This window comes from Clinocottus analis, unplaced genomic scaffold (assembly GCF_023055335.1).
Source record: "Clinocottus analis isolate CAN_PGR_092001 unplaced genomic scaffold, fCliAna1.0.p SCAF_9, whole genome shotgun sequence".
In the NCBI taxonomy this organism is placed as follows: Eukaryota; Metazoa; Chordata; class Actinopteri; order Perciformes; family Cottidae; genus Clinocottus; species Clinocottus analis.
The window spans coordinates 4,234,930-4,261,859 of record NW_027176251.1 but is presented as its reverse complement, the minus strand read 5'-3'; the positions used below and the strand labels follow the sequence as shown (position 1 = coordinate 4,261,859).

The window sequence follows — 26,930 nt, the reverse complement described above, 5'->3', positions numbered from 1 at the left end:
GCCCCTTTGCATGTTGCAACAAAATACACAATGCTTGTTACTTTCATTCTGTTTGGCTATTGTAGTGGTTTTAAAATGTATTTGAGTTGCTGCAGTGTTGTGTAGTTTAAGTTGGTTATTTTCTTTACAAAGATGTTTGTGTCCTGTTAACTGCCAAGTCATTTCATCAGGCAACTATCAAGATGTCTAGACAGTTCAATAATTAATGAGTATTCTAAACCTTTAAAGCACCTCACTATTTAATGAGCAGTTATGTCTCAAGGACAAGCATCGGGAAATACTTTGATCGTTTGATGTCGATGTTAGTTTTCTTTTCATAGCATTCTTTCAATGTTATTCGCAAACATTAAATCCATGTCTCTAAGTTAATTTTTTCACTCTGCACAGAAGATATTTGTGTCACTAGATTTCAAGTTGTGACATAATCAGTCAGTTAATTGTTACAGAACAAGTGCTTTATTTTCATACCGTAATGTAACTGCAGTGATACTTTAACATCTGTACAAATGCAAAACAAAATGGAGACAATGTCATTACAGACACACACAAAAATGTACAAAGTTATGCAGGCCAGAATGGATTCATCAGTTCATTACATATAAACAATGTATTTAAGCGCTGAAATGAGCCTTGACGTACAACAAAAGGCAACAAGTGCTATGCAAACATTATTTACAAACATGTACCACACATTTACTCCCTTCAATAAGAAAGGTGGTTGCATTACATGTACAAGATTACAGAAATTAATGAAATTATGTACAATATTTATAGTTTTTTGATTTAAAATAATACATGTATAACATCATTAATACAGAGGCGTTGTTCTCCACCTCTCACAAATCCACACAGACGCACTCACACTGCACTTTCATCTGTCCTTTTTTGTCTTCCTCTGCAGTAACAAATGTCTTTTTCTGAACCCGGACCCACTGTCAAAAATGAAACTAGAGACTCTCACATCTAACTCTGAATAAGCAACATCCTCCGAATGATTCCAGTTAAAGTTTGTTTTTTGAGGTCATCACCATATTTTGTTACATGCGAGAGGTTAATTTGGAATGATCTAAAAAGACGGTTAAAAAACAACCTAAAATAAGGCAAGCTTCAGTTCAAAGGGTTGGTACGACAAAGCCCTTTTCAAGAGAATCAAGTTCTCTCCTTGACACGTTTATCAAAATGCGCACACTGACTTTAGGGTTGTCACATGACAAAAACAGTCCAAATGCTTCAACTAAGCTTGAATGTACCCATTAATGAGGATAAAGATTCACATCCTTCATCTATTTTCTTCCAGAATAAAAAGGACTCAAACTTAACCGTGCGGGGTCTTTACACTATGAGCTCTAGGTTCCCTTCCTTTATCTACAGACATGATCCATGCCAGGCACAGTCTCTTCTTGAAGCCAAACACAGTTAAGTTTCTCGCTGGTGTGTGAAAAAGGGAAAAGGGGGAATCACTGAGAATTACTCGGACCTTTATATGGCTATTCTACCCTCTGGCATGACAGAGGACAAAGTGCATAGACAGCTCTGCGATCGCTCCACCTGTCAGTGGAATGTATTTCATCCATCCTACTGTAAAACACAGTGCATTGTGGTCATCATGCTAATGAGTCGACATTCCTGGTCATAGGAAAGAGAGAAAGAGGAGTTGTGAACATGAGAAGGCGTGAAGTTTCAAGGCTGCAAGGGAGATAGAAAACGGGTCACTATTATTAACACATCCATCGCCCTGCAGAGGAGGCCTGAGAAAGAGGAAGAGAAATTGACGAAGAGGTCAGAGATTAAATGGGAAGCAAGTACTTTTTCTCCTTGGTCAGCTGGTTTTGGGCTTACATGCAGCAGACATCAATGAAACAAAACACTGATAGAGGAAATTCATGATTAAAACACAGAATGAAAGGTTTTGATTGTTTGAAGAGGAAGAGTTGTTGTCTACAGAAAGCCAACAAAAGCTTTTAAGAAAGATTCAGGCACATTGTGACATTTTGAAAAGCACAAGCATAAACTGCTCCTCTTTAGAAACCGTTAAACACTTAACCAGTTGTGGGATGCCAGTCGGAAATAAAAAATAAAAAAAATCATACGCACAGTCACTTTCTCACACAATTATTTTTTGGTTTTCCCTTTCCTTACACACCTGCTGAACTTTGTTCTGCAGAGGAAAGAAAGCAAAACATAATATCATACATCACTAACTTGCACACTCCAAACGATGGATCCTAAAATCCAGGTGCACAAACACACAAAAAGAGGCCTCAATAATTAAAGCTTCAGTTGGTCCTGGAGAGTGAAGAAGTTTGTTTCAGCTGCCTCACTGGTATCACAGTGTGCATTTCTGTAGCTGGAACAGCATCGCATGTCCTCGGGACCAGAGTGGCTTGGCCATGCTGATCAGAATGTGGACATACAGCAGAGAAGGTGATCAATACTGCTAAGTATTGCTTCCAATTGATCATGTTTTCTCCGCCATGCTGTATTCCATGACACTCTTTAAGAATACAGCTGACAGAGAAAAGGTTAACAGTCATATTTGTTTCTAAGAAAGAAAATGATCATTACACCTGCATATTCCTGTCTTCAAGACATCACAGGGACAGTTTGGCTTAAAGGCAGCAACTTCCCCCTCATATCGTGTCTGTTGCTTACACTCAACACACTGTTCATACGTGATATTCAGAGAATACGGATTTGTTCAGTCCATCGGGACGACAGAGATGTAAGGTCAGCGAAGAGGGATGACAGTCTGAGGCTTATGTCTGTGTCCTCCGGTTCAATGACCATCACCTTTTTGTACCAATAAACAGAAAAAAAAGTCACTTAAATGCTGCATGAGATTAGCAAAACTCCCTTTTTGCTAAAAGCACAAACAAAACAGGTAAAAAAAAAAAAGAGGCAACAAACTAAAGAACATGTATGGGTTAATAGGGTTGGTCTATAAAAATACATACTAGGGCTACTGTATAAAGAACAGCCTCACAGGCCTTTGAGGTTTTTTCTTGATGGAGGGAACGAGGGCGTCAGCATGTGCAGCTGGCAACCCTCAGAAAGCAAGGTAGTGGGGTCGGGAGGGGGGATTCGGGCTGGGGTTATAGTCTCTCTTGTCCCTAGTGAATGGGGTTAATGTCTGTGCGGTGATTGGTTTGCCCGTGCACACTGCTGCCCCCTACAGTTGTGGTGGAGGTGGTGATGGTGTTGTGCTGAATGACCTGCTGCTGGGAGCACTCTGGCGCTGGACTGCCCGCCGGACTGCTTTCTGGACCTGAGGAGAGACAGCAGAGACATCAGTGAGGATGGACAACATGTTGCGTAGAAGAGTGTAAGTACTGTGACCTTCAAGCTTCTACACAGAGGCTTCAAAAAATATAATGTGATAGTAAAACTAATGATAATGAACATCAAAATAAACACAGACCACATTATTGTAAAAATAACAAACGGCTTTATTAGCAGAAACAGATACATGTCAACATATGACTGGATTCACACCCAAATGCTCACCTGTCATCCCAAAATAGACTATGAATAGAAAGCACAAAAAATGGAAAAAGGGACTCCATAAACAAGCCTGATGAAGTTTGGATACATTGAAGGTGACAGCTGTACACAAGTTAGACTCATCGATGAAAGTCTCTCCCAGCCCAGTCTGGGAGTTGGCTCTCTTCTGTATAAGAAAACCATTCAGCCAGGGGGGGATGTGAGCCTCATTTTCCTGCGCTAAAGTCACATAGGGAGGTGCCTTATCCTAATTACATGGAAATGTCACTTGTATCCGTATCAAAGGGCGGGGCTCTGATGTCATGCGCGGCAAAGTCCGGTAATCAGTGAGATCTTGGGGCATCCATGAACGTTTCAATGCCAATACGCAGCCTGTGACGTCTTTCTCACATTGAGTCTCGGCTGCCTCTGTACGGAGGTGCTGTCGGATGGAAAAACAGGGCTCATATGGGATTCAGACTACCAACTCCCAGTCCAGTCTGGCTACCACAGTGTGCAACACCCATATGTGAAAGGAAGCGTCCTGCCATGAGCGTGGGAGCTGGATAGCGGCACATAGGAATCGAAGAGTCTTGGCATTCACTGTGTGTCCACCACACTTCAGTCTGTAGAGTTTAAATCTTTCCTCTGGCAAGACAATTAACATTTCCACACAGTGCTAGCTGCACTGCGTGGCTAAGGCACACAGATGAAGGTGTGTTTTTGGTCAAATTCCCAAGTGTGTGTGTGTGTCTGTGTTTATGTCTGAGCTACTCACTGAGGTAACCTTGGGACTCTTTCTGCATAGTGGTGATGGGACAGTCCTTGTGTGTGAGGAGAAGCTGCTTGAGTTGGGTCACCTCGTTCTTTAGCATGGTCACTTCATTCTGAAAAGATAGAAGCATTTTTAAGTCAATAATTCAGGGAATCAACCATTTTAGCAGGCTACGCTATTATCCATAGATGTATTTCAACTTCAGCATTAATTTCTAACTTTCATTGGGCTTAAGACTTTCAATTTTCAACTGAAATTTGGCAAAAAGCTTTGGAGCTTGAAAGATGAGGGTATTTACCAGACATGGAGGGTCCAACAAAAGAAGCTATTCAGTGGCATTTTGGGAATCGTAGGATCTTTTCTGTAGCTTTGATTTTTTTTTTTACCAATTTTTGGATAAACACACACACACACACTCACACTAATCAAACTTAATGCCATCATCTCTGGTCCTCGCTAAGGAGCAAAAATACATGCCGATTGTTTCAGTTGTCAACCTCTGAAGTTCATTGTGTACCTGAAGCTGCATGTTGGTCTGAGTGAGCTCTTCTGCTTTCTTCTCCAACGACACCACCCACACTTTTCTCTTCTGTCTGCATCTTGTTGCCGCCGCTCTGTTCCTTTCCAGAAACTTCCGCCGACGTTCATCCGGATCTTCGTCCACTACCCGTCGGCGCCGTCCCCCGCTGGGCGGCGGAGACTGCAGTGTCTGCGTGGGATGCATCTGCTGGGTTGCAGGCGACATCTGAAACACGGGTAGAAAGGTCATCAGCCCTCCGATGAGGTCGTGTCTGTGGGTGTGTCACCATCCGACCAGAGATGTAACCAGTCGGGCACACCTGGAAAACAGCCACCTGTCTGCTTTCCTCTCTCTGCTTCCCTCAAAGCCTCTAAACAAGCATCTATACATTACCTCCTGCAGCTATTCCCAGTCTGGCAACTTCCCCAAAAACAACATCTGGTTGTGCCACGTGCCCTGTGAGCTGGGCGGTGGGCGTCAGGGTGACAGAGTGAGTGAGTGACTGGGCTGATTCACCAGCCTGCCCACCTTGTTAAAGAGGTGTCAGGAGGCAGTTTTCCACCGCCCACTTCCACTCAGACTAACACCACCAGACACAGTCAAAAGACTCATTTTGAAAAACATACCTACACGGACAGATCTTGACATATTCTTGGCAAGGTCAAGTGTTTTCAGTCTTCAGATCATTACCATTTTTATGAGAACCATGGAAAATACAAATTGCTTTAATGGCCTCTGTGCATACAGAGAGTGTTGTTTCAATGCCTTAATGATACATTTGGAACATACAGTGAATCGCATTGCTTGATGTCGGACTGTCCTTCATCCAAAATGCTTGGCACTGGAGAGGCCGTTAGACAATGCAAAGGACAAAGTGTCTGACATCATGTTATTTTTTGATGCTGGGAGCAATACGTTCAAACTTTCAATTAGAATTAAACCAAATGTATTCACGGCTAAGATGTTCCAGGACTATTAGCCAAGGCCGTTTGGTCATCATCAGGACCAGCATTTACAAAACTTCTTCAGCACCTGGAGAATGCTGTGGCCACAAAATTGCATCTTGGCAGTGCAGGATGGCGTGGCGCTTAGTTTTCCAAAGACACAACTGAGCATCCTTTTTTAATGGCTACTTCATGGCCTCTTCTTGACCCTTTCTCTTCATGGCAGGCGTCCGATACTGACCTGAAGCTGACCAAACCTCAAAAAGGAAAACATACCTTTGAGATGGTTGCCAAGAAACTACTACTTGGCATGGAAAACATGTTCATCCATTGACTTACAGTGAATGTAAAGCTTAATTTCAGCTCAAACCGTTCTGCTATATAGTACTAAATCACGATGAGATGACTTCAAAATTGCTCAAAGGGCTACTCAAGTGCTGTCTTGTTTTTAGACATGATACACATGTATGATATACAGCGGCTTCTAGCAGTAAGAGAGGTTTTAATGTGCAGTGTAGTTAATGTGTTATTGAACTTGTGGCTCTGCCTTTGGCTATCTAAAAGCTTCAGTGCTCCCGGGAATGTGCTTTGCTTACATGTGAAGCGGAGTGCATTGCAGGGTGCGGTGAGGTCTGGTGTGGGTGCCCGGGATGGAGGTGGGGATTGTGGGAGTTGTGATGGGGGTTGTGTCCCTGCGGGTGGTGGTGTCCGGCCTGGCCGTGGCTCTGGCTGTGGTGGTGGTGACCGTGGTGCTGGTAGGCGTGGGGCGGGGCTTGCAGGTGCTGGTGCGGGTGCGAGTGCATGTGATGGTGGCCGCCTTGCTCCTGCCGCGATGACATCATTTCCATCATGTGGCCCATGGAGTTCATGTTGCCGTTCGCGATGGGACCCGGATGGTGTGAAAGCGCAGCCTTCAGCCTCTGAGTAGACAAAATGGACCCCCCCCCCAAAAAAACAAACAATGTTTACCATCGTTTTACATTCAAAATAGCTTTTTAAAGTTGGTACAAGCTCTCATCTATCAGTGTGCTGATTATCAACAGTTACAGAGCGGGTTCATAAGCTGACTAGGAGATGATGAATGGCTCCATAAATCCATGTGTCAAGAGAACAAATCAAGGCCACTTAGGCTGTCCTCTGTCTCTCCTTCAGTCTTGTCATTCTCCCGCGTTACCTTTCGTGATTGCCATCCCTCTAGTCCCTCCATCTCATATTTCTAATAGCCTCTCTCTCCTCTGTGTGTCTGTGTGTGTGTGTGTGTGTGTGTGTGTGTGTGTGTGTGTGTGTGTGTGTGATGAGCTTGCTTGTAAGGTGCGAGCCTCACACTGCTCCCTTGCTGTTGACCCAGCAGGAGGTTTGTTGCTTTAACCGTGTGGTCTACTTAGCCATGACTGGACCGGTGTCTCCGGGCGGCCTGGGAGAGAGAGAGGAGAGAGAGGCTCTCTAAAAGGTACGCTTGTGTTCCCAGTGTTTACTGAATGCACCTCTCCTCGAGAGTCTGTTTTTCTGGGCATGACATAAAGACAACCGCAAGATTTTCTTCTTTTTTTTTTCAAACCCAAATATACAAGTGCCAAAGTATGTCATCAGGCTTCTTCTGTTGTACACAAACCTAGACAAGTGAAAAAACCTCCATGTCTGAACCATTTCACGACTTATTTACATTTGAGCCGCTTTAGGAATAACCGGTCGAGAGAGTGTTGAGGCGGTTGAATTTTGATCAAAGCCAAGTGCACGGCTGACGTGAAGAAGTTGTTTAGTAAACCTAAATAAATGCCTATGTCCAAGCTTATATCCTGTCTACTCTACAATTCGTCCATTCTTCACTTGAGCAAAATGATAGCAACAAAACTGAAAACAAAGGCATTCGTTTAAAGGCTACTGTTGTGAATTCCACAAAGTTTTCTACTCTCTTTCCCAGTGCTCTCTTTCCTCTCTCGCCTCCCTTCCCCCTTCGCCCAGCTGCTGTCAGTGAGTCCATGCTGTGTCCAGGGCTCCATATCTTTTAACAACCTTCACATTCATGATTCCCATAGGGAATGGCATCCAGCTGGTCTGGATCACAACGCTGAGACACGACCGGAGCACAACATCAGCCCTCCGCTCTTCTCTCACACTGTTCATGAGTGGAAAGCTTTTTACCAGGAGGGAGGAGACACAGTCAAATAAATCACTTTGGAAGTGAGGTGGCCATAAAAGTGCATACGCTCCTGGTTTGTATTAAATTTACATATTGCATATGTGTTTGTGAAGGGATTTATTTGGTAGTCTCGTTGTCTGAACCTGGCTTGCACATGCTTGTGTGATACACCAGCACATGAAACCAGCACAGTTAAAGTTAGACCTTGCCAAGCCTGTTTTGGCTGAGTATAGTTTCTGCTTGTCAAAACCATGGGATGCCTGACATAACAAAACATACGCTACATCATCATGATTTAGATTGCATCTGTTGCCCCTCCTCATGAATGCTAATTTATATTTTCTCTTTTACTGTTCAAATGTGCACCTAACCCCCCGCTATCCGCCTTCACCACAGCCCCAGCAGCACAGCGCTTAGGGGCCACAGCCCTCACTCTTTGGTGAGACAGGGGTTAAAATACCACAGAGTGTACACTAACACACAGCGGGGGGCCACAAGCCTGCAGCTGTCCACAGCATCACAGTCATACTGACACTCGCTGAGGGTAACAAGTGGCAGTGAGAAAGCTCTGACTTACTGTCATACATTCTTACTATCAACAGTATTAGTTACATTTTTTTTTGGAGTGGATTTCTTTCAGTTTAAACATGCAGAAATAACACACAGCTGGTTGACATGCAACTGAAACAGAAAAGGGATTTAAACAAGCTTACAGGTATCAATCAGAGTCACCAGTGTCGACAAGGACATCTTCCGTGTATCACAGGATGAATTCTGAAGCTGACAGCCCACACTAAACAACTTCCCTTCAGCTTTCAGCCTGTCAGTCAGCACCGGAGTGCTGAGGCCCTCCCCTCTTGTGAAAGAAAAAAAAAAAAAAAAAAAAAAGAGTTTGACAATCTCCTGCCACTTAGTCACAGAGCAGGCAATCACCTGAATGGACAGCAGCCAAAAAATAATATGCTGGCTGCCTGTCTACCTCTCTTCTGGGTTTTTGAGGTACATTAGTCTGTGTGATGGGAGGATGCTCATCTTGAGCTGCCTGACTCTGTCAACCAAGCTCCCAGAGAGAAGGACAGAGAGGGTAAAAGGGAAGTAAAGGGGGGCAGTGAGAGAGAGAGACCAGGGGATGGGGGGGGAGATTAGATGGCTTCTAGTGTCTCCTCCCCACACACATCAGCCCAAGACAGCTCGTGCTCATTTATCAGTGTCTCTGAGAGCTGTCCAGCTGGCAGTGCAGCGCTATCTGTTTATTAATTGAATTAGCCTGCATCTGAAGAGGCCCGAGAGTGTCAGGGTACAGAGGCAGGTCAAGGAGCGGAGGGGCCACTGCAAGAGCTGTAGTGGGGATGAGCACAAGCCGGATTGAGACAAAACACAACACAAAAGGACCAAGCATAATAAGAAGTAAAGGAACGGGTAGCAAGAAGAGACAATAGATTACTTAAGGGCATTGCAGTAACACACTGAAAATGTAACAGTAGATGTTAAAGAAGAAAATACGCAGTTCACATTTTGTTGGAAGAGAAAACCCTTACCGTGATGGAAACCTATTCCAGAGGCTATCTCTGCACAAGTGCCTGCTACTGCTCCATCTGGAGCTGAGACTCCAGCTCAGTTAAACCCACCTCTGCCAAAACTTAAGTCTTTGTATCCAGAACCACAGTGACGCAACTATGGGACGTTAGCAGAGCGATGATGAGCGGGCTGTGATTCTTAAACACCTTCATCAGCTCCCTAATGACTCTCTAACACATGGTTGCATTTCCCCAGACGGCACTAAGCACAATAACTTAACCACCACGTTCATTTTACTCTAATAACACACACACACAAACACACACTCATATACGTTTCTCCTGCAGCAACATGGCCGCTACGGAAAACAGTCATTAAATCAGCGCAGGTGTTAGCCTGTGGCGGCACAGGGCGCTCACAGATGGGATGGCACACAGTCTGTCCTACCACTGTCTGCCCTGCTGTTGTTGAGAATTGGGAAAACGACACAACAAGAGGACGAGCATCCCATGACACCATGAAGACATGTCAGCTTCTACCAGGAGGAATCTATAAACGAGCAGTCTATGTAATCACATGCAGTTGACACATCATTTCATGCATTCTGCAAGTATTACGCTTATTGATTTTCCATTGTTAAAACACCCTCCCTGGTTCAGCCATCTTCTGCCCTGAGAGGAGGTGTCTCCTCTTAGACCTTTGCCCCCTGACCTCTCCACTCCCTCTCCTATTTTAGGCTTTTCTCATTTATGTGGTTTCAGGGATACCAGGTGATCGCCCATTAATGATATTTATTAATGGCGGCTTCCTCTCTGACACGGTTGGCTTTGAGTGATGTCGCTGTGAGTGCCCTGGGCACATCCTGAGGACACACTCAGGTTTCTCCTCGCCAGATGACTTCATATCTATTAACCCTGGGAGGAGGAAGCAAGAGCACGGAGCAGGTACAAAGGGAGAAGACCACGCCCGCCTCAGGATGGGTAAATCACATCCAACGAGGTCAGGGTGAGCACTTTTATTCCCTTTAAAAGTGCAGCAGTGTACCATCAGGGGACCTGTGGACCTGTGGCGCCGCACAGCAGAATGAACGAGTCTGTGGAGTTGCTGTTTAAGTGCAAAAAAGATCACCGTTTCAAATGGAGATCTTCAGCTTCACATTTAAAAACTCCATGGAAAAACAGCTGAAAGCTTCTGTCGGTCTCTGTCGGCCGTTTCTTTGCACTCTAACGAGCACGGTGATCGCGTTTGAAAACACAATATTTCTAATTGCATGATATAGAATCGCTGTAACATTCCTGTCAGTATTATTTTGTGGGCCAAGGCCCCCTAACTCGCTCTCTAAACCCGACATGGGTTCACCCTATGCAGTTGAAAGCAGGAGTTTGGCTCGGCTGCTTTGCCAAGCACTCAGAGGATCTAATTCCCTCCCCATCATCTCCACCACCACTACCCACCAGTGCCTGTGTGCAAAACCCACCCTCCGTGCCCTAAAACTCCACGCCCCCATTAGTTCAATTTTATTAGATTTCCCTCTCGCCCAGAGAGACCGTAACGTGCCACCCCCCCCTTCCCTCCTTCCCTCCTACACACACACACACACACACACACACACACACACACACACACACACACACACACACACACACACACACACACACACACACACACACACACACACACACACACACACACACACACACACCTCTTTGCTGTTCCTCCGCCCCCTCTTCCTCTGCTTGCCAAGAGCTGGGGACTGTTAAACTGATTTCCTCGGGGAATGGAGAGGCAGACAGTCTGATGGGAGGACTGTTATGTCGCCCCCTCTCTTCTCTCACGGGTTTTTGGGCCAACGCTGATCAGAGCTGGGGGCCGAACAAACCCTCCCTGTGGTTCCAGACACAAGACGTGGAGGTGGAGATAGTCCAGGGTGTTCTGCCACGGCCCGACACCGCTCAGGGGAACCATGGCGGTGTCGGGCGCAGCAAGACACACGCCCACGGAGGAGCATGCTCCAAACCATGCACTCATACTCTTGGCAGCTTCTCTCCACCCTGTCAAGTTAATGGATGGGCCTCTGACTCCAGTCTGTATATCCCCACTGTTCCCTCTCTTGTAAAGCCCTGCTCGAGTGCAGCTTACACGGTTATCACTACACCCACTGCCACAATCTTGAGTACAAAGAATGCTTCACAGCAAGCGAAGCAGACAGAGCGTGAATACAATAATAAACACACAACATATGTCATAATTTGCGGCATCAAAAGCAACAAGCAAATTATAAAGCATCATGCTAATAGGAGTAAGTTGAAATGTGATTCACTTTAATTCAAAGATGCTTCAAATATCTGACCTCAAATGTGTGTGTATTTTGGCTGAAACAGGACCTTTAACATCCCACTCATTCAGACGTTGTCCTGTGAATACAAACGCTCTTATAATATATATTTCTATCAGCACATTCAAGCTATTTCAGCTACACATTTGCATTTGCACAGGCACAAGATTCCAAAATGTCAAAATGACAGAGAAGCAGAGGAATATGAGAAAGGAGGCTATTAGTTTTGATCACCATGAAGAAAAAAGAAGTGGGTTTAATGTGTAAGCATTAACTAGTGAGGCGATGAGGTAACTAACTGGTCAATTATTTATCGGACTGAAAATCTCTTGACACAACAGACTTTTTTTTTCCAAATCGCCCCTCCAGTGTTTGGGAGTTCATTTTGAAGTTGCTCACTGCTCAGGCTCCCAGAGGGGGCTCATGGATGCTGGACCAGTCCAGTCTGGCTCGTGTGGTTATGGCAGCTGGTTTACCCAGAGCTTGGCTCTACCGGAGCTCCATCCCATTCACGGGCCCTGAACCATGACCAAATGTCCATCGCACACACATCCCATCAGCACAGCTAAAACAACACGCAGTCATCCAAAGACAAACAGATGCGACACTCTGTGCCACAACTGCCACCCTTGTCAACCTCCCTCCCCCCCACCTCCTCCGCCAAACACACACACACAGTCACACATAGACATGCAGAGGGTTAGGCATACACGCACACATGTAACTACTCAAATATAAATGTACCAACACACAGTCCTTAAAAGACCTCGCTGTATTCAAGCTTTACGACGTTAACCTTGAACTTTCAGCTGTAAAAGTTTGTGTGCTTTTTTTATCAAATTTCAAATAGATAGATAGAATGTCGTTACTCTTTGTTCACGTTTCAATACACGTTGATTTGAGACATGTCACTTAAATACCTTTCAGATCGAGGACGGATGTCGGATACATTTTAGGCCGCATGGCTCAAAGCAGGTCATTTGACCTGGCCTCAACACCCTCTTCCTGATGTGGGTTAACACTGATGTATGAAATACGATAAGGGTATGCGACACATGTTCTACTATCTGCTTACCATATAACTACTTTTAATAACCAGCTTTTGCCATCATACATTCAGCTTTAAGGTCTCATAGTTACTTAAATATGATTACAGAGTAGAGGCTGTTGCATTACGTTCTATTGAACAATGTGTAAAAAATAATCTTGATTGTCTTTCGTAAATATACCCCGAGGTCTCATATTATTCTTTTATTCAACTGTTGTTAAACACATAGTTCATGATTACAAAAATCCTGTTGGTGAATAAGAGAAACAAAACCTGTCAAACGAGAGACCGTTTCCTTCTGATTTACTATTACTACAGTATGTGTGCAGCCCACTCGTCTCACTGGCAACACAGGGAGGCAGTGAGAGAGGGGCCCCTCTCTGGTCTGTGTCCAACACTGATAAACTGGCAGACACACATTGATCCATCAGCTCCTTAGCCCTGCACTCCACTCCACTCTGCTGAAAGCACTGGCCTCCATAGCAATAGAGAGAAACATCACAAATGTATCAACTACAAATCTGTCTTTGACCGCTTTCTCTATGCAACACTGCATCTCAGCGGCTCTCACCACGCGCCGTGTGTCCTGGTTTGGCTGCTCTTTATCACACATCCACTCGTTTACTTACCTAACCACACATATGTACCAAACAGATCTGTATCAAATACTATCTTCTAACTAGAACTTGGTTTGTTTTAGCCCACTTGGTCCACAGATGTGTTTTGACTCCAAGGACAATGATTGCCAGAGAGAGAGAGAGCCAATGCACTGAAAGCAAACCATTTGCATACATACACCATTGTGAGAATGCACACACACACATTTATATACAGTACACATACACGTCTAGAGCTCAGTGAAGCAGCCTGCAGATTCAGCTGCGTTCTTAGCTCACCGTCCCTCTCTAATGACCTCATACCCTGACAATGCCACCATTCATACAGATGTTGCTTACAAAACCTGGAGTCAGACTCCTATTGTGTGCACTGCTCGTCCTCACAACAAGAAGTTTAGCCAGAGGTGCTCCCCTATAGTGGAGGGAAATGAATGGGGCACGTAATTGGGTTACGCTGATAATTTAATTGCTTCTTCTTACGTCTTACTGAACTAATTGCTCAATCAATCCCTGTGTAGTGAAGTTAAAAAAAAAAAAAAAGTCTTGGAATTTCTTAACAGTAAACATATGCATGCAACTTTCTAATTCTTCACTTGTTTGCGGTTAAGAGAAACACTTGAACATTCGGCCTATTAACCCAAAGGCACGTTGTGATGCTGTAACTATACTTAAACAGTAAGGGTTGTGTAAGTCAAATGTGAAAAGCTACATTAGCGTGCTAGAAACACTTGGATTATCGGTCCTCCTGAGTCCTATGAAATGTTTCTTTAAGAGACGCACGTTTTCTTTCCCTCCTCAACTAAAAAGGAGTACATTTAGAGCATGCCAGGAATTATGTCATCCACCCATCTAGTGCCAGCTCCACAGCCAAGAGAGCTGCACTGAAGGAACATATAGTATTGTTTACCTCATAAAAAACTCAGCACCTAGCCCGATGCTTAGTGACAATTTTATTGTCCTTGGTAACAATGTAAACAATACATAATTGGGAGATAATAAAAGACACATTTTCATACAACAGCCTCAAACTGTTTCAAAGCCCCTTCGTCTGAAATTAGCAGGCATGCAGGATGTGTGGAAAGCATGGAGCTCATTTAAAAAAAGGGACACAAAAACAATGCCGAATCCGACCACAGACATTAGCTCCCATCGTCGGCACTCGCAGATGTTATTTGAAAACCAACTAGATATGGGTCTGTTTGGGCTTCCCTTGTTATAGATGAGAAATGATAGCGAATGTCTTCCATCATGCAAACAAAGCTACTATCAAACCATCTGAGCAGCACAGGTAAGTATTCGGGGGAGAATGTATGTACATTGTGTATGTGCACTAGCTTGCATGTGTTATGTGCATGTGTGTACATCTTATTTGATGTTGTTTTTAAGTACATGGCTGTCTGTAAATGTCTCAAAATATGTGACAGCATGCAAAGAGGATGACAGAGCTGGAGCAGTCAGCGAGTGTGTATGTGTGTATGTGGGTATGTGTGCGTGTGTGCGACCGTTTGCGAGGCCCTGTGGAGCGCTGGCTCTGAGCGTTGACGTAATGCTTTGGCCGGCGTGCTGTGGAACTTGGCCTCCTCTCTGCAGCGCTTCCTCTACGCTGTGAGGGTCAACTATCCCACAACCTCCAGCACACAACACACACCATTCTATTCCCCAGACCACAACAGAGCAGAACATAACCACACCCGGCACCATGAGCACCCAGTCCTTAAAAGAAGAAGAAGAAGAAGAAGGAGAAAAACACACACTTGAACTAAAACTAATAAAACACTCCCAAACAGCCAGCTAAAAGCAAAGAGGGGAAAACATACAAGTCAGTTACTGCACCATCGGGCTTTGTTGTACCACTTAAACGATGGCACTTAAGGAGAAAATCAGAGATAGAAGAGAACAAAGATGGGCACTGATGCAGATAGAGTCTTTGGCCCAGAGAGCACAAACAGAGAGCTTAGAGGGAGATATGAGTCCCCAAGGGGCCACAGCAGTCCTTCGGCTCATTAACTATTTACACCAGAGACAGGCCTCCCTGCTGCTCTGGCCCACCACAAAATCAATTAGCCTTCATTAGCCGAAGCTCTGGGCATGCTCTTTCTGGCAGGGGAGGGTTAATCCTGCTACCGAGGCCTCCAGTTACCACAAAATTATTTTTTTTTAAATCACAATATGAGCATCCCCTGCATGCACACATACGGAGCCGCAGAGGAAACAGAAGGCCTTCCATGTCATTTTGCAAAGAATTCTCCCAATTTCTCACCCTCGCACACGGTTTAGCGTCTCAGAATATCGATAGCATCTCTCGCCTTTCAACTCCCCTGCTAACTCCGCCTGTCTATCTATTTCCTTCATGTCTATCAAAGTCCCACTCAATCCCCTCCTCTGCCCTCACAATGTAAACGTCGAGCAGAAAGAGTGCATCCAGGTCCGTGCCTCGGGGGTGTGGGGTTACAGTGAGGAGATTTCCCATTGGCGGAAAGTCAACATGGTCGGGGTAATGCGATTAGAGCCGGATTGAGAACGTCGCAGGGGACACATGGGCCTGATCATGGACCAGTTATCCGATAGCGAGGCCGTATTTATCGACCTGGCCCGAGCGCGGATATTACAGACATTAGAAACCCTGTCTATGCTTATGAAACCTACGCTGGAGATCGCACTCTGATAACACAATTAGTCTCTCACTTTCTGTCCACAATCATGGAATTCCATCAGTTGCGTTCAGACATCAGGGAGCAGAATCTCAATTGATCCACGTTTTGGTTGCCGTGCCTCGTGTCTGAATGGCCAACTAACCAGAAAGTTGCATGGTTGCGGGGCCTGTAGCCATTTAGTGACTGCATATGTTTATGGGAGGACTAACAGAGCATTTACAATTCAATTACACAGATAGCGGGAGAAAAAAAAAAGAGTAAGATGTGTCTGGATGATGGCCAGGGGAGAGATAAGCCTAATACACTAATATTGTGTTACCCCAGCATGTTACCATAGGAACAGTTGAAGAGATTCAGAAGACTACAAAGACGATCAATCTTGAGAGAGCATGAGGAAGAGGGAGAATTAAATGCCCTGGGAATGCTCCCGCTCTACTGTATCAGAGCAATAACTCTTCTAATGACCTCTGATACCTCCTCTCGCTCTCTCTCCCTCCACACGAGGTTTCTGTCCAGCACATTCAGCTATCAGTTAACCTTTTCACAGCCAACGCTTTGCAATATGGCTCGCAATTTCATGACACTTGCTCTTATTCATATGGCGCCTTTTCTATTTCCAGAGTTATTTATTTTGAAAACAAAGCTTGGCTGGCGGTCATGTTGCTACAGGATTTATCAAGTGGTATCACCACGAGTCTAACCGTCTGTCCGTTTGACATTAATCACATGTATAGCGTCTGTCACTGGCATCTGTAATAGCGGCGCTAACGTGCAAAGCTGAAGTTTGCTTTCTGTTCATTTTTTGTTTCGTCTTCTGACTCTCACTCGTTCTGTCTCTCAGCTCTCTCAGCTATGTCTCCCACTGCTCTAACTGCCTGCTTTGTGAAGGATGAGGTCATTTGATTTTTCCCCTGCTGTGTTAAACTAGTGCTAACAAGTTGCAGGACCTACAGAACATGTTCTGTACATTAAGATATACATCAGGCAGTCGGTGGGCAGCCCAGCCACAACCACATAAAGGGCCCTTTATTCCAGCCAGAGTCTCCAGTGCTGCACTGGCAGGTTCAGACACAGCTTTGATTACACACCAAATGATGAAATCCACACAGACCTCAGAGCACAGCTTTGCTGGCACAGCCCAGTGGAAAAGAAAGTTGCAACACGTTGAGCTTGTGTGCATAAATGTGTGTATGTATCCAAGTGAATACATGCGCATACTCACCAGTTTGGCTTCTGAGTGCATGGAGGGAATGTGAGCGGAAGAGCAGGAGTTGTGGGCGGGTCCTTGCATACCCATCATATTGGAGCCCATTGACATCTGTCTCTCCATCTGAAGATTACAAGAATAAAAGTCAAACCTTTAAAAAAAATTTAAAAAATCTATTTTTCTAGCTGTGCTATTAGCTTATGCTATTCTTGCGGTTTTAACAAGATGCTTAAGATCACTATTTTTACCAAATAAGTGTTATAATAGTAAGTGTGAGACTCATCCTGCAGCACAGTAGGCTAAGAGGGATGAGGTGAGAGAGCATGAGAGCCTGATTTCTCATGACAGGCTGCACTGTGCACGGCTCTGTGTGATGATAACTGGAGCTGACCCAAAACAGGAAGCCAGCACAGAGGGACTTAACACAGGAAGCCGGTGCAACAGGGGTATGTGTGTTTCTGACAATAGTGCGGTGGGTGTCAGTCGGACTAACATATCAAACTCGGGCCCCTCCTGTTGCAGGATGTGTTAACAAGGTGACCGAGATGTGAGTAGGTGTGAGCTAGATATATGAATGCATTCGAATCGGTCTTTTTTTGTGAGTGTGTGGTTACTGGCTGCCTCTCAGTGACCCTGGTCAGTGTGGTCATGTGTCAAAGCTGAGACCCGAATGTGAGCAAATCAGCTGGTTAAGCTGACAGGGGTGAGAGGTCACCGGCGCAGGGTGACGAGGTGAGCAGCGCCCACTGAGCAGTACATGCAGGAAAGGAGAAACCTTTGTGTGAGCGTCAGCATTCACACGTGTGCGAGCTGCTGTGTCCTCCCAGCTGCTGAACTCTGGGTGGTGTGCTGGTCTCCACGGGGGAATGGGCCCTCTCCCCCCACCACCCCCCCTGACCCCTCCCCCGCTTCTCCCCCTTCGTCCACAGAGACTCAGGCCTAGAACCTGACACACAGCCTTAATTGCACTAAGTGTGTTTTGTGTAAAAATATCACCCAAACCTGCACCCCTTTCCTGAACCGTCAATCTTCCCCAAAATCGCTTAGCTCTTAATTTAATAAACATGGGATTTTTTTTTCTCTCCCATACCATAAACACAGGCTGTATTGTGTTACAATGAGAACATATGTTGTATCATTAGAATCCTGATATGAGGAGCGTTTTTTGGGTTGTTATCGTTCCCGAAGTTGGTCCTCTCAGTCTTTTATGGCTAAATTACAGTAAAGTCTATATGCTAAACCCAGTGCGAGACGCCTTCCTTACAAACTGTGCTAAATCATTTAAATGGTGATGAAAGACTTCCCGAACTAATACGAAGTTTATGTGCAGCCTGAATTTACACTGTCGCCACGTATGAGTGAGTGGCTGCGCTTCTGCGTGCGAGTGCGGCCGTGAGTGAATGTGCACTGCGCGCTGTTATTGTACTCACAGGCATCAGCACAGCCGAGGAGCCGGGCATGGTCGGGTCTGGCAGAGTTCCAGGCATGGAGGCTGGCAGAGGCTGTCTCTGTCTGTTTCGTAGGTGCAGCAATGAGGACAGAGAGCCGGGGACAGGCCTGAGGAGACACACACAGAAAGACATTCAGACAAGTTCAGGGTTACTTATTGTGTTGTCATATGACAACTTACAATATGACCACCACCACCTGTACGGTGCTAGTTATGCGTTATAACGTGAAGCATCCAGAAGTGTTGTATAAACACAAAATAACTTCTTACTAACGCCAAATACCAGCTAACAATCATATCTAACAATATGTGGAATTAAAAAAACATTTTCTCGATTTCTTTCTGGCAGTCAGAGCAAAGAAGTATATCATGATAATAATACATATGAATTACAGTAAGTCATTCGTCAATACATGAAACATTTTGAATGATTTATTGTGTATATACATTCAATTATTGGATAGCCGTCTTCACAGAAAGACAAATACATTATTAAATATCCCGTATATTGTCAGTATTTACAGTAGTACACATATACTACAGTTTAATATCAAAGTATTCAATAATTGTTAAATTTTTACTCTGAAGGTTTGTGTTTTTAAACTCAAGTTCAAAAGAAGTTTACAAAATGCTATAGCCTGAAAAAAAGCTTCAGCTATTCTAAACGTCTACAATGTGAGTTCACTTAACTGCTCTCGCATCTTAAAAATAATTCCACACATTTATTCATTTCACATCTGTGCCATTTCAGAGCAAATGTTTTCCCCAACTTCCATTTTTAGTTTCCACGTTTCTCCGACTACAAAGTCAGAATGGAAAAGAAAAAGAGTGTGTGGCTGTGTAGTCATACTGCAGTTGAAAGCTGAGGCATCTTGGGAGTTTTTGGATGCACTTAAAACAAGCACACTTCATATAGCACAATGGATGAATAACGATGATGGCGATGATGAATGCATAATGTTTGTCGTAGCAACCGCAAGACGTGCATGACGAGAACCACTTTTAGAAGCTGCTACAGCGGTGGGAGTCCTGTGGGGATAAAAAACCCTCTTGGTGACCACAAAAGTGTGCACGGCCCGACCGGCCTATCCACACTCATGGCCACATCAATAAATCACATGTACAGATGAGGCCCGGGCTGAGCTTAAACTATTGACAGCAGTCTTGTCACTGGCTGAGGGCTGCAGCCATCCAAACAGCCAGACCAAACCATCTGCATGCGGTGACATCATTCATACAACTGCCACCAAATCATACTTGTAAAAACCCCAATAGCTGCAGGGTCCTGCTACACCCTCATGCATGCAGTAACTATCCAGTCCCTCGGCTTGAAAAGCAGCATTCATGACTTGATTCTGGAATAACTTGTATCGGGAGAATCCATAAGTCTCCACATTATCGATATCATCTGGATGAACGCGAGCTCCATTACCTTCAGCGTTTAAAAATGTGTGCAAACAAGAAGCCTTTAGGTTAGCTGTGTTCAACGGGTTAATACAATCAATTGACCGCATCATAGCCTGGATTTGCGCAAGTGTGAGTAGTGAAGGAGTGATGGCAATTTCGGAGACGGGACGGGGGTGCAGCAGAGCAAATGTTCCCCCACCTGAATAAATAACTGTATTTTTCCAGACCTAAATATGTGCATTTACGCTCCAGACGTTTAAGATTGCTCCACACACAGCATCATTACCATCCCGACTGCGTGTCATTCCTGTCTAACATCCCAATTTATCACAATCACACTCATTTAACAGCACATATGACATCTGAGCAACACTGCGAATCCAAACATTTCCACATGGGAAAAGTCATGAAAGTACAATGAGGTATGCAGTGGAGCTGCTGCACACTACATCAACACAGTTTCCCGCCGCATGCGTTCAGACTCCGCCATCGTCCAGAGGATGAAATAACAGTCTCAAAGCAGCGGCAGTGACACGCTGCTGCTTTTGTATTCACTGTTTTGTAGGATTTGGAATCCATACGATGAGCCCCTGGTGAGATGAATAAGAGTTTTTGAAGCCATTTTGTCGCATCAAACACAAGAAGGAAAAATGTTGAACTATGCTGTAAAATCTTTGCTCACATCTGCTTGAAATTGAATCCTTCAATTAGACGAATGATAGATAGATTGCTACATATCTATCTATCATTCGTCTAATTTTGTTCAAAGGTCACTTGTTTATCATATCAAATATTTTTTTCTATAATACAGGATATCCAAATATTAAATGCAATATAATCCTTTCTATTTATATAATATTACCCTGTTTAATATGCATGTCCAAGACTATTGTAACCTTGTCCATGCTTTATATGAATTATGCTGATTTAATGGTTTCATTCCCATTTAGAGTGAGGGTAATGTTACATGGTTCTGTTTACGCCGATTGCCACTGCAACTAGTATGAAAAATCTGATTTTTTTTAAGCATGAAGCTGAGGACTAAAAAAAAAACAACTTGTTTTTTAAACTGGGTTGGTTCTGGAAGCGATTGGGAGAAATTGCCAGAACACAAAGACTTCAATACCAGATCAATGAACTGCTTTCAGGTGCTGATATTGTCATGAGGAAAGTGAAATCACGCGGCAGTCAATAAGTGGCAGAGGTCAGGACCCGGCACAGGCAGGTCGCTTGGTTGTTGCAGGTCAGGCTGCTGCTTTCTCCAGAAGAAAGGTTCCTTTGAAGCTCGTACAGGTTGCATTGCTGCGCCCGTCACCTGCAGCAGAGCAGGGGGAGGACCAGCACCGTGTCCGTCAGCAGCGGCACACACCGACACACAACATGCTTGTCCAGTGGGCGGAAAAACATCTGACACGCTTCCTCTGGGGATTAACCCAGCTTTGTGCTGACTCTGCTAATAAATAAAGACATTTTAGACTGGCTGGAGACAAAAAGCCTCTATTGAGGAAAATAAGAATTATGTTCCTTGTTAAAAAGAACATATCCCTTTTCGCACTTATTGACGTGTGTGATACTTTGTTTAATATGCATTGTAGTATCAACAGAGTTGAAACACAAGTTGGTTAATTTAAATTGTCTCTATTTCCCTGATGGAGACCCGGTGCTTTAGAGTATCTTGAAGGACGTTTTCTTCTCCGTCTTTTTTATTCTGGCGTTTGGCCTTCTCATTCTTCAGTTAATTGATTCGTCAGTATTTGTCAGGGTCATTAAGAAGTACTCAAAATAAAAGTTAGCTGCAACCCTCACATGCTTCTTTCAGCTTTTTAAAAGCAGGGTTTCTATACAATAAGAGCTCATTGAGATGCGTCTTCTTTTTAATTCTCGTCTTCTCTCAGTGTTTACATCCGCTTGACTGTGAATACATTATGCACCAGCCTGTACGGTGGATTAGTGGATTAATGTTCAGAGTGTTTGTGTGTGAATCGGTGCATGTTTCAGTGTGTGTGCATGTGTGTGTGTGTGTGTGTGTGTGTGTGTATGCATGAGAGTGAATAATGACAGGCTGCGGCTCCACTGAGGGGATTGATAATAGCCTGGGCCGTGGGCCCCGGGGGAGAGCAGGTAGACACTCTGCAGTCCTGACCCTGCACTCTCACATTACTGAGTGCCTCGCTCTCAGCCCAGCTCTCCTCCACAATCCCCGCCCCGAGAACCACCACCGCACCACCGCCACCCCCGCCCACATGACATCACTGCCAGACCTTCTTCTCTCCCCGAGTTCCTCTCCTGCGTTTGATTCTCTAGTTCCACGCTCTATTTCTCTAAGTTCTCCCGTTGTTTTCCTCTCATGTTTTCCCCCTCCTCCTCTCATTGTCACTGTTATTCTTCTATAACTCTCTCCTGGACCCCCCTCAGGGTGCCCACCCCTCAACTCAAGCCCCTCTGGATTGGCTTGGTCGAACCTACAAATCCTGCAGTCGGCACTCACACTAAGCTTTACTGTCCCAATCCACACAGTCCCAGCTCCAACTCAAGCGCTTGAGACTTAAACACAAGGGCTTGGCTGCCGTCCAAGAAGAGCAAGAGCGGGAGAGAGAGAGAGGGAGAGAGGTGCAGTCAGTCCACTGACTCATATCCTTCCCTTTTCTGACTCTGCTCCAGCAATGATGTAATGCTCTTGGCTTTTCGCCCTCCCCCCACCCTGTGCCTGCCCACTCCCAGATTTCGTCCCTCCCTCCTCTCCTCCTCCTCCTCTCTTCCTCTCTTCCTCTCCTCCTCTCCTCCTCTCCTCCTCCTCCTACTCTCCTGCTTTCCCTCTCTTTCCCTCCTCGACTCGTCCAACATCTCTGCGCTCACTCTTCGCTGGGTGAAGTCACTGCGAGCTCTGGGGTAGTAGACACAGCAGCTAAAAACTTTTTTTCGAACGACCAAAACAGCCCGGGGCCAAGTTCCAGACGTTCGGGAGACGGTGGTGTAGTCGGCATGGGAACGGAGGTAAACAGGGGGAGAAACAAGGGCCTCAAACAGCTTGCAGCTGCCTGGCTCTCTGAGTAAACACTGCACAGGACCTGCCCCTGATTTACTGCCTTTAATCACTGGTGGGAGGAGAGTGCCATGGGGTTTGGGCTGAGGAAATAATACGAATCTGATCAAATAAATCAGACCTAATGGGTTACAACACAGGCTGACTTTTATTAGCGGGCTAGAGGAGGGATGGATGCTGGGAGGGTGCCGGACCGGGATGGATCTGGGCTGGGGTGTCCTCACATTAGGGAGTCTCAAGCCGAGTTAAGCCGTGCCAAAGCACAGTTGAGAGATGTTGGTGTATGATTCTCTGGAGTGAATCAGTGCAAGTGTTGTGGTATTTATTCACCGAATATGATATTGTGTTTGATTTGCTAGATGCTATTAGCTCAGTGAAGATGGGTCGTCTTTCATTTCAATCAAAAGTAAAAAGTATGTCAGTACATTCCTTTCGCCATTTAATCAGAAAAACACGTCATCTTGTTACGTGCCAACATGACATGCAGCACCTGACTGATGTTGTAATATTTGGCTCACACCGCCCCTTTCACTTTTAATAATACTTCATCTTTCTCCGTCTTTATATCCTCAAACTTGACTATTACTTAGCGTGTTTGTCCCACTCCTTAAACAGCTTCTCTTCCTCTCACGCAGCCACCTGATACCTGGCTTCCAGCATCAGTCTCATCGCTCTGTCATTCAGTTTTCTATCCTCATTTTCCTTTCATAATCTCAGTGCATTTTTCTCACACATTCATTCATTCTGATCCCACTGTATCCTTGCTTCCATCCAAACATGATCTCTCTTTTCCTTTCCTTGTGCAGACATATCTTTTATCTTCACCGCCACCAGTAGAAAACCCACGTCGTCACATCTAATGTCTCTCTTCCCCCCTGTCTCTCTCTCTCTCTCTCTCTCTCGTCTACCCTCCTGATCCTTCATTTCCTCTCCTCCATCTACCTCCTATCCTCCTCTTCCTCTCCTCCATCCACCTCTGATCCCTTTCTTCCTCTCCTCTGTCCACCTCTGATCCCCCCCCTTTTCCACACTTCCCCACGTTGTGATCCTTGCTCCCCAGAGCTGTGAGGCATGTCCCTGTGTGTGAGTTGCTTGTGCAGGAGCCTGCATGTGTGGTGGCCCCGGGGCAGGGATGACACAGCCCCACTGGAATGAGAGGGAACAGAGTCTGGGCGTTCCTCTACAAACGCACTATTAAACCCACTGCAGTACACAATGAGCTCATCTTAATTCAGGTCAGATGTACATCCTGCATTCTCTCTCTCCCTTTCTTTTTCTCTCCTTCCTCTTTTGTAATTGATTGCACTGTATTTTATTGTATGTGTTTGTGTCTTCTCTCTGCCGGCTACTATTCTATGTGCATCAGATTTACAGTTTAAACACAGTTCAAAAGTTTGCGATGTGTGTCTATGGAGGAGGAGGACATTTGTCAAGTCAGAGCATGAGGGCACCTCAGGCATTTTGTGGAGGTTGCGCGCTTCTGCACTCAGGGCGGACCTCCCTCCTTATCACCACTTTCTGAATGCAATCTAATCATAAACAATAATAAAGGAAGTTTTGTTTAAATTGTGAAGGTCACGAGTTCAAAGTGTGTCCATGGAAAGCCCATAACTCTCCATGGAGGTGTGGATGCTTTCTCTGTTCCAGCACAATGGGTGTTGAAATCAGCACAGTTGTTTTATCACACGCATGGGGGAAAAGTGTTACGCAATCTATAAAAAATGTGATATGAAATTCATCAAAACTACCCGCACCACTACGCTATCATTAGTTAATTGGTGGTAACAGTACTACATGTAGACTAAACTAAATTAAAATAAACCTCGCACATACATTTGATTTGATTTTAAGATGTGAGCTTTTTAGACAATTGCAAGCCATAATCTCGACATCATATTAGCTGAATTGATGAAATGCAAATGTGATTTGTCAAAAACATTCATTGAAATAGAGAGAATGGCCAATATCAGCACGATCTTTTACCCTGCGGTCCTGAATAATCAATTAGCATATCACCAAATCGTCTTGAGAAAACACAGGAAGTTCAAATGTGTCGAGCTACACTCGAGCTTTGCATGAAACCTGCCGTTTAGAAGGCATGCAGACCGACAACTATTTGTGCCACTTCCCTTAAAAGGCAGAAACAAGGAACACAAGTGGCTGCTGGCTCTGAAGGTGTGATAAATACTGTGAAGATAAAGCAGCATGGGAAATAAAACCACAAATGTACTTCCTTTAGGTTTGCACGGTGATGTGACAAACTTAAAGTTTCAGAATACACACACAGTGGGACAACACTGACAAAACACATTTAAGCTGAGAGAACAAAAATAAGTCTCGAGTATAGTGGACTACTTTGAATTAAAATATATTGTTTATGCCTCATTTGCATAGGAATAAAGTGATGTTGAAACTAATGTGATGACGGTGGCAAACCAAAACTGACTGATATCAACAGTCAGTGGTGTTGGGCATGGCACCTTTTAGGCTCACAAAGATCTTAAGATTTATCAAATAAAATGTCCCCATGTAATAACAACAGCCGTTTTTATACTCGAGATACCTAATAAAATACCACTTCATCATAAATTGATGATTAGACATTTCTACCACATCTGTAGTGTAACCTCTGTAACGATTGGCCACAGTTTCTTCTGCTGAGCCAGCAGAAAAAAGTCATTTTGTGTGCCTTGTGCCCACACCCATAAAGCACATCACCTCTCAGAATGTTGTATCTCGCATGGTTGACTACATTTTACTCTGACATAACTCCAGATGTTTATAATTGATAAGCAGAAAGCATTTAAATCTGTTGGAGGCCGCTTCGCTTTGTATGATAATGATAGCCGTGACATTAAGATCTGCTGGCTGTTTCTTATGCCTGGTTGTAACACTGGTTTGTGTCAGTGCAGCTCCCCAAAGACCTTGTTTAGGGACTTGGAGCAGAAGGGGAGAGAGAGAAAAAAGAGAGAAAGAAAGAGAGAGAGAGAGAGTGAGGTCCTCAGGTTTCACAGCTGCAGGCCCTGCTCAACCCTAAAGTAAATGGACTTGAGGAAAGCCAATCCTAATTGATTCCAAGCCTCAAAGCTCTTTAGTAAACATTGTGGAGCAATGAAAATGACTTGTTATCCTAATTCATTGGACGCTCACGCTGTGCGTTCAGCACAGCCGAGGACGTAGGAAGCAGATGGAGGCGAGATTAAACCGATTGTGTTTGGTGATTTCTTCTCATTCAGAGATCTACTCATCACAGAGATTAAAAGCTTTGTAGGCCTGACGTGAGCACTTGCACAAACCGGGCAGATTAATTGACGAGGGTAACTTTTCGCTAATTGTCTCAGATAAATAAATAAAGAAGTAAATTAAGCCCAAACATGCACGGTAAAGACTTCATGCACTGTGGACTAACAAGACAAAAAACAGGTAAATCAGGAACGTATAGGCGATTACAGTTGAAGTGACAACAGCGGCGTCATAGGGAACCCCTGATCTGACATTCAGGCTCCTTAACTCTCAATCTGAACAGAGCACAGCTCGCCTGTGAAGTGTCCGGCGTGTTCAGTGTGTGGGAAGTTCCCGTGAAGAGACCCTGTGCATGGAGCCTTTGGTTGGCCCTAATAGCTTCCTGTGGAAGCACTGCTTCTTAGCGGAGGGGTTTCCTTAGCCCATTTTCCTGCTGATGTGAACGTTTCCACATTTCTCTCGTGTGAATCTACTCATCCTATGTGGATTCCACCGTAAACAAGTGACACCTCCGCAGTTTTAGCACATGCAGTACATGCACCGCTTAGG

At 44.7% G+C, this 26,930-nt stretch overlaps 1 protein-coding gene across 2 annotated transcripts in view; it reads right to left on the bottom strand.

Moving 5' to 3' along the window:
* Positions 1-439: 439 nt before the first annotated feature.
* creb5b (cAMP responsive element binding protein 5b) overlaps positions 440-26,930 on the bottom strand; it is a 37,890-nt gene continuing 11,399 nt past the window's right edge. For both annotated transcript variants that reach the window (XM_068569316.1, XM_068569315.1), the window contains exons 6-11: positions 18,669-18,795; positions 17,254-17,361; positions 6,316-6,639; positions 4,773-5,000; positions 4,259-4,367; positions 440-3,265 (exon numbers count right to left, since the gene is read on the bottom strand). In XM_068569316.1, coding sequence (XP_068425417.1) covers positions 3,111-3,265; positions 4,259-4,367; positions 4,773-5,000; positions 6,316-6,639; positions 17,254-17,361; positions 18,669-18,795 — 1,051 coding nt within the window. In that variant the 3' untranslated portion in view covers positions 440-3,110. The remainder of the gene's footprint in view (positions 3,266-4,258; positions 4,368-4,772; positions 5,001-6,315; positions 6,640-17,253; positions 17,362-18,668; positions 18,796-26,930) is intronic.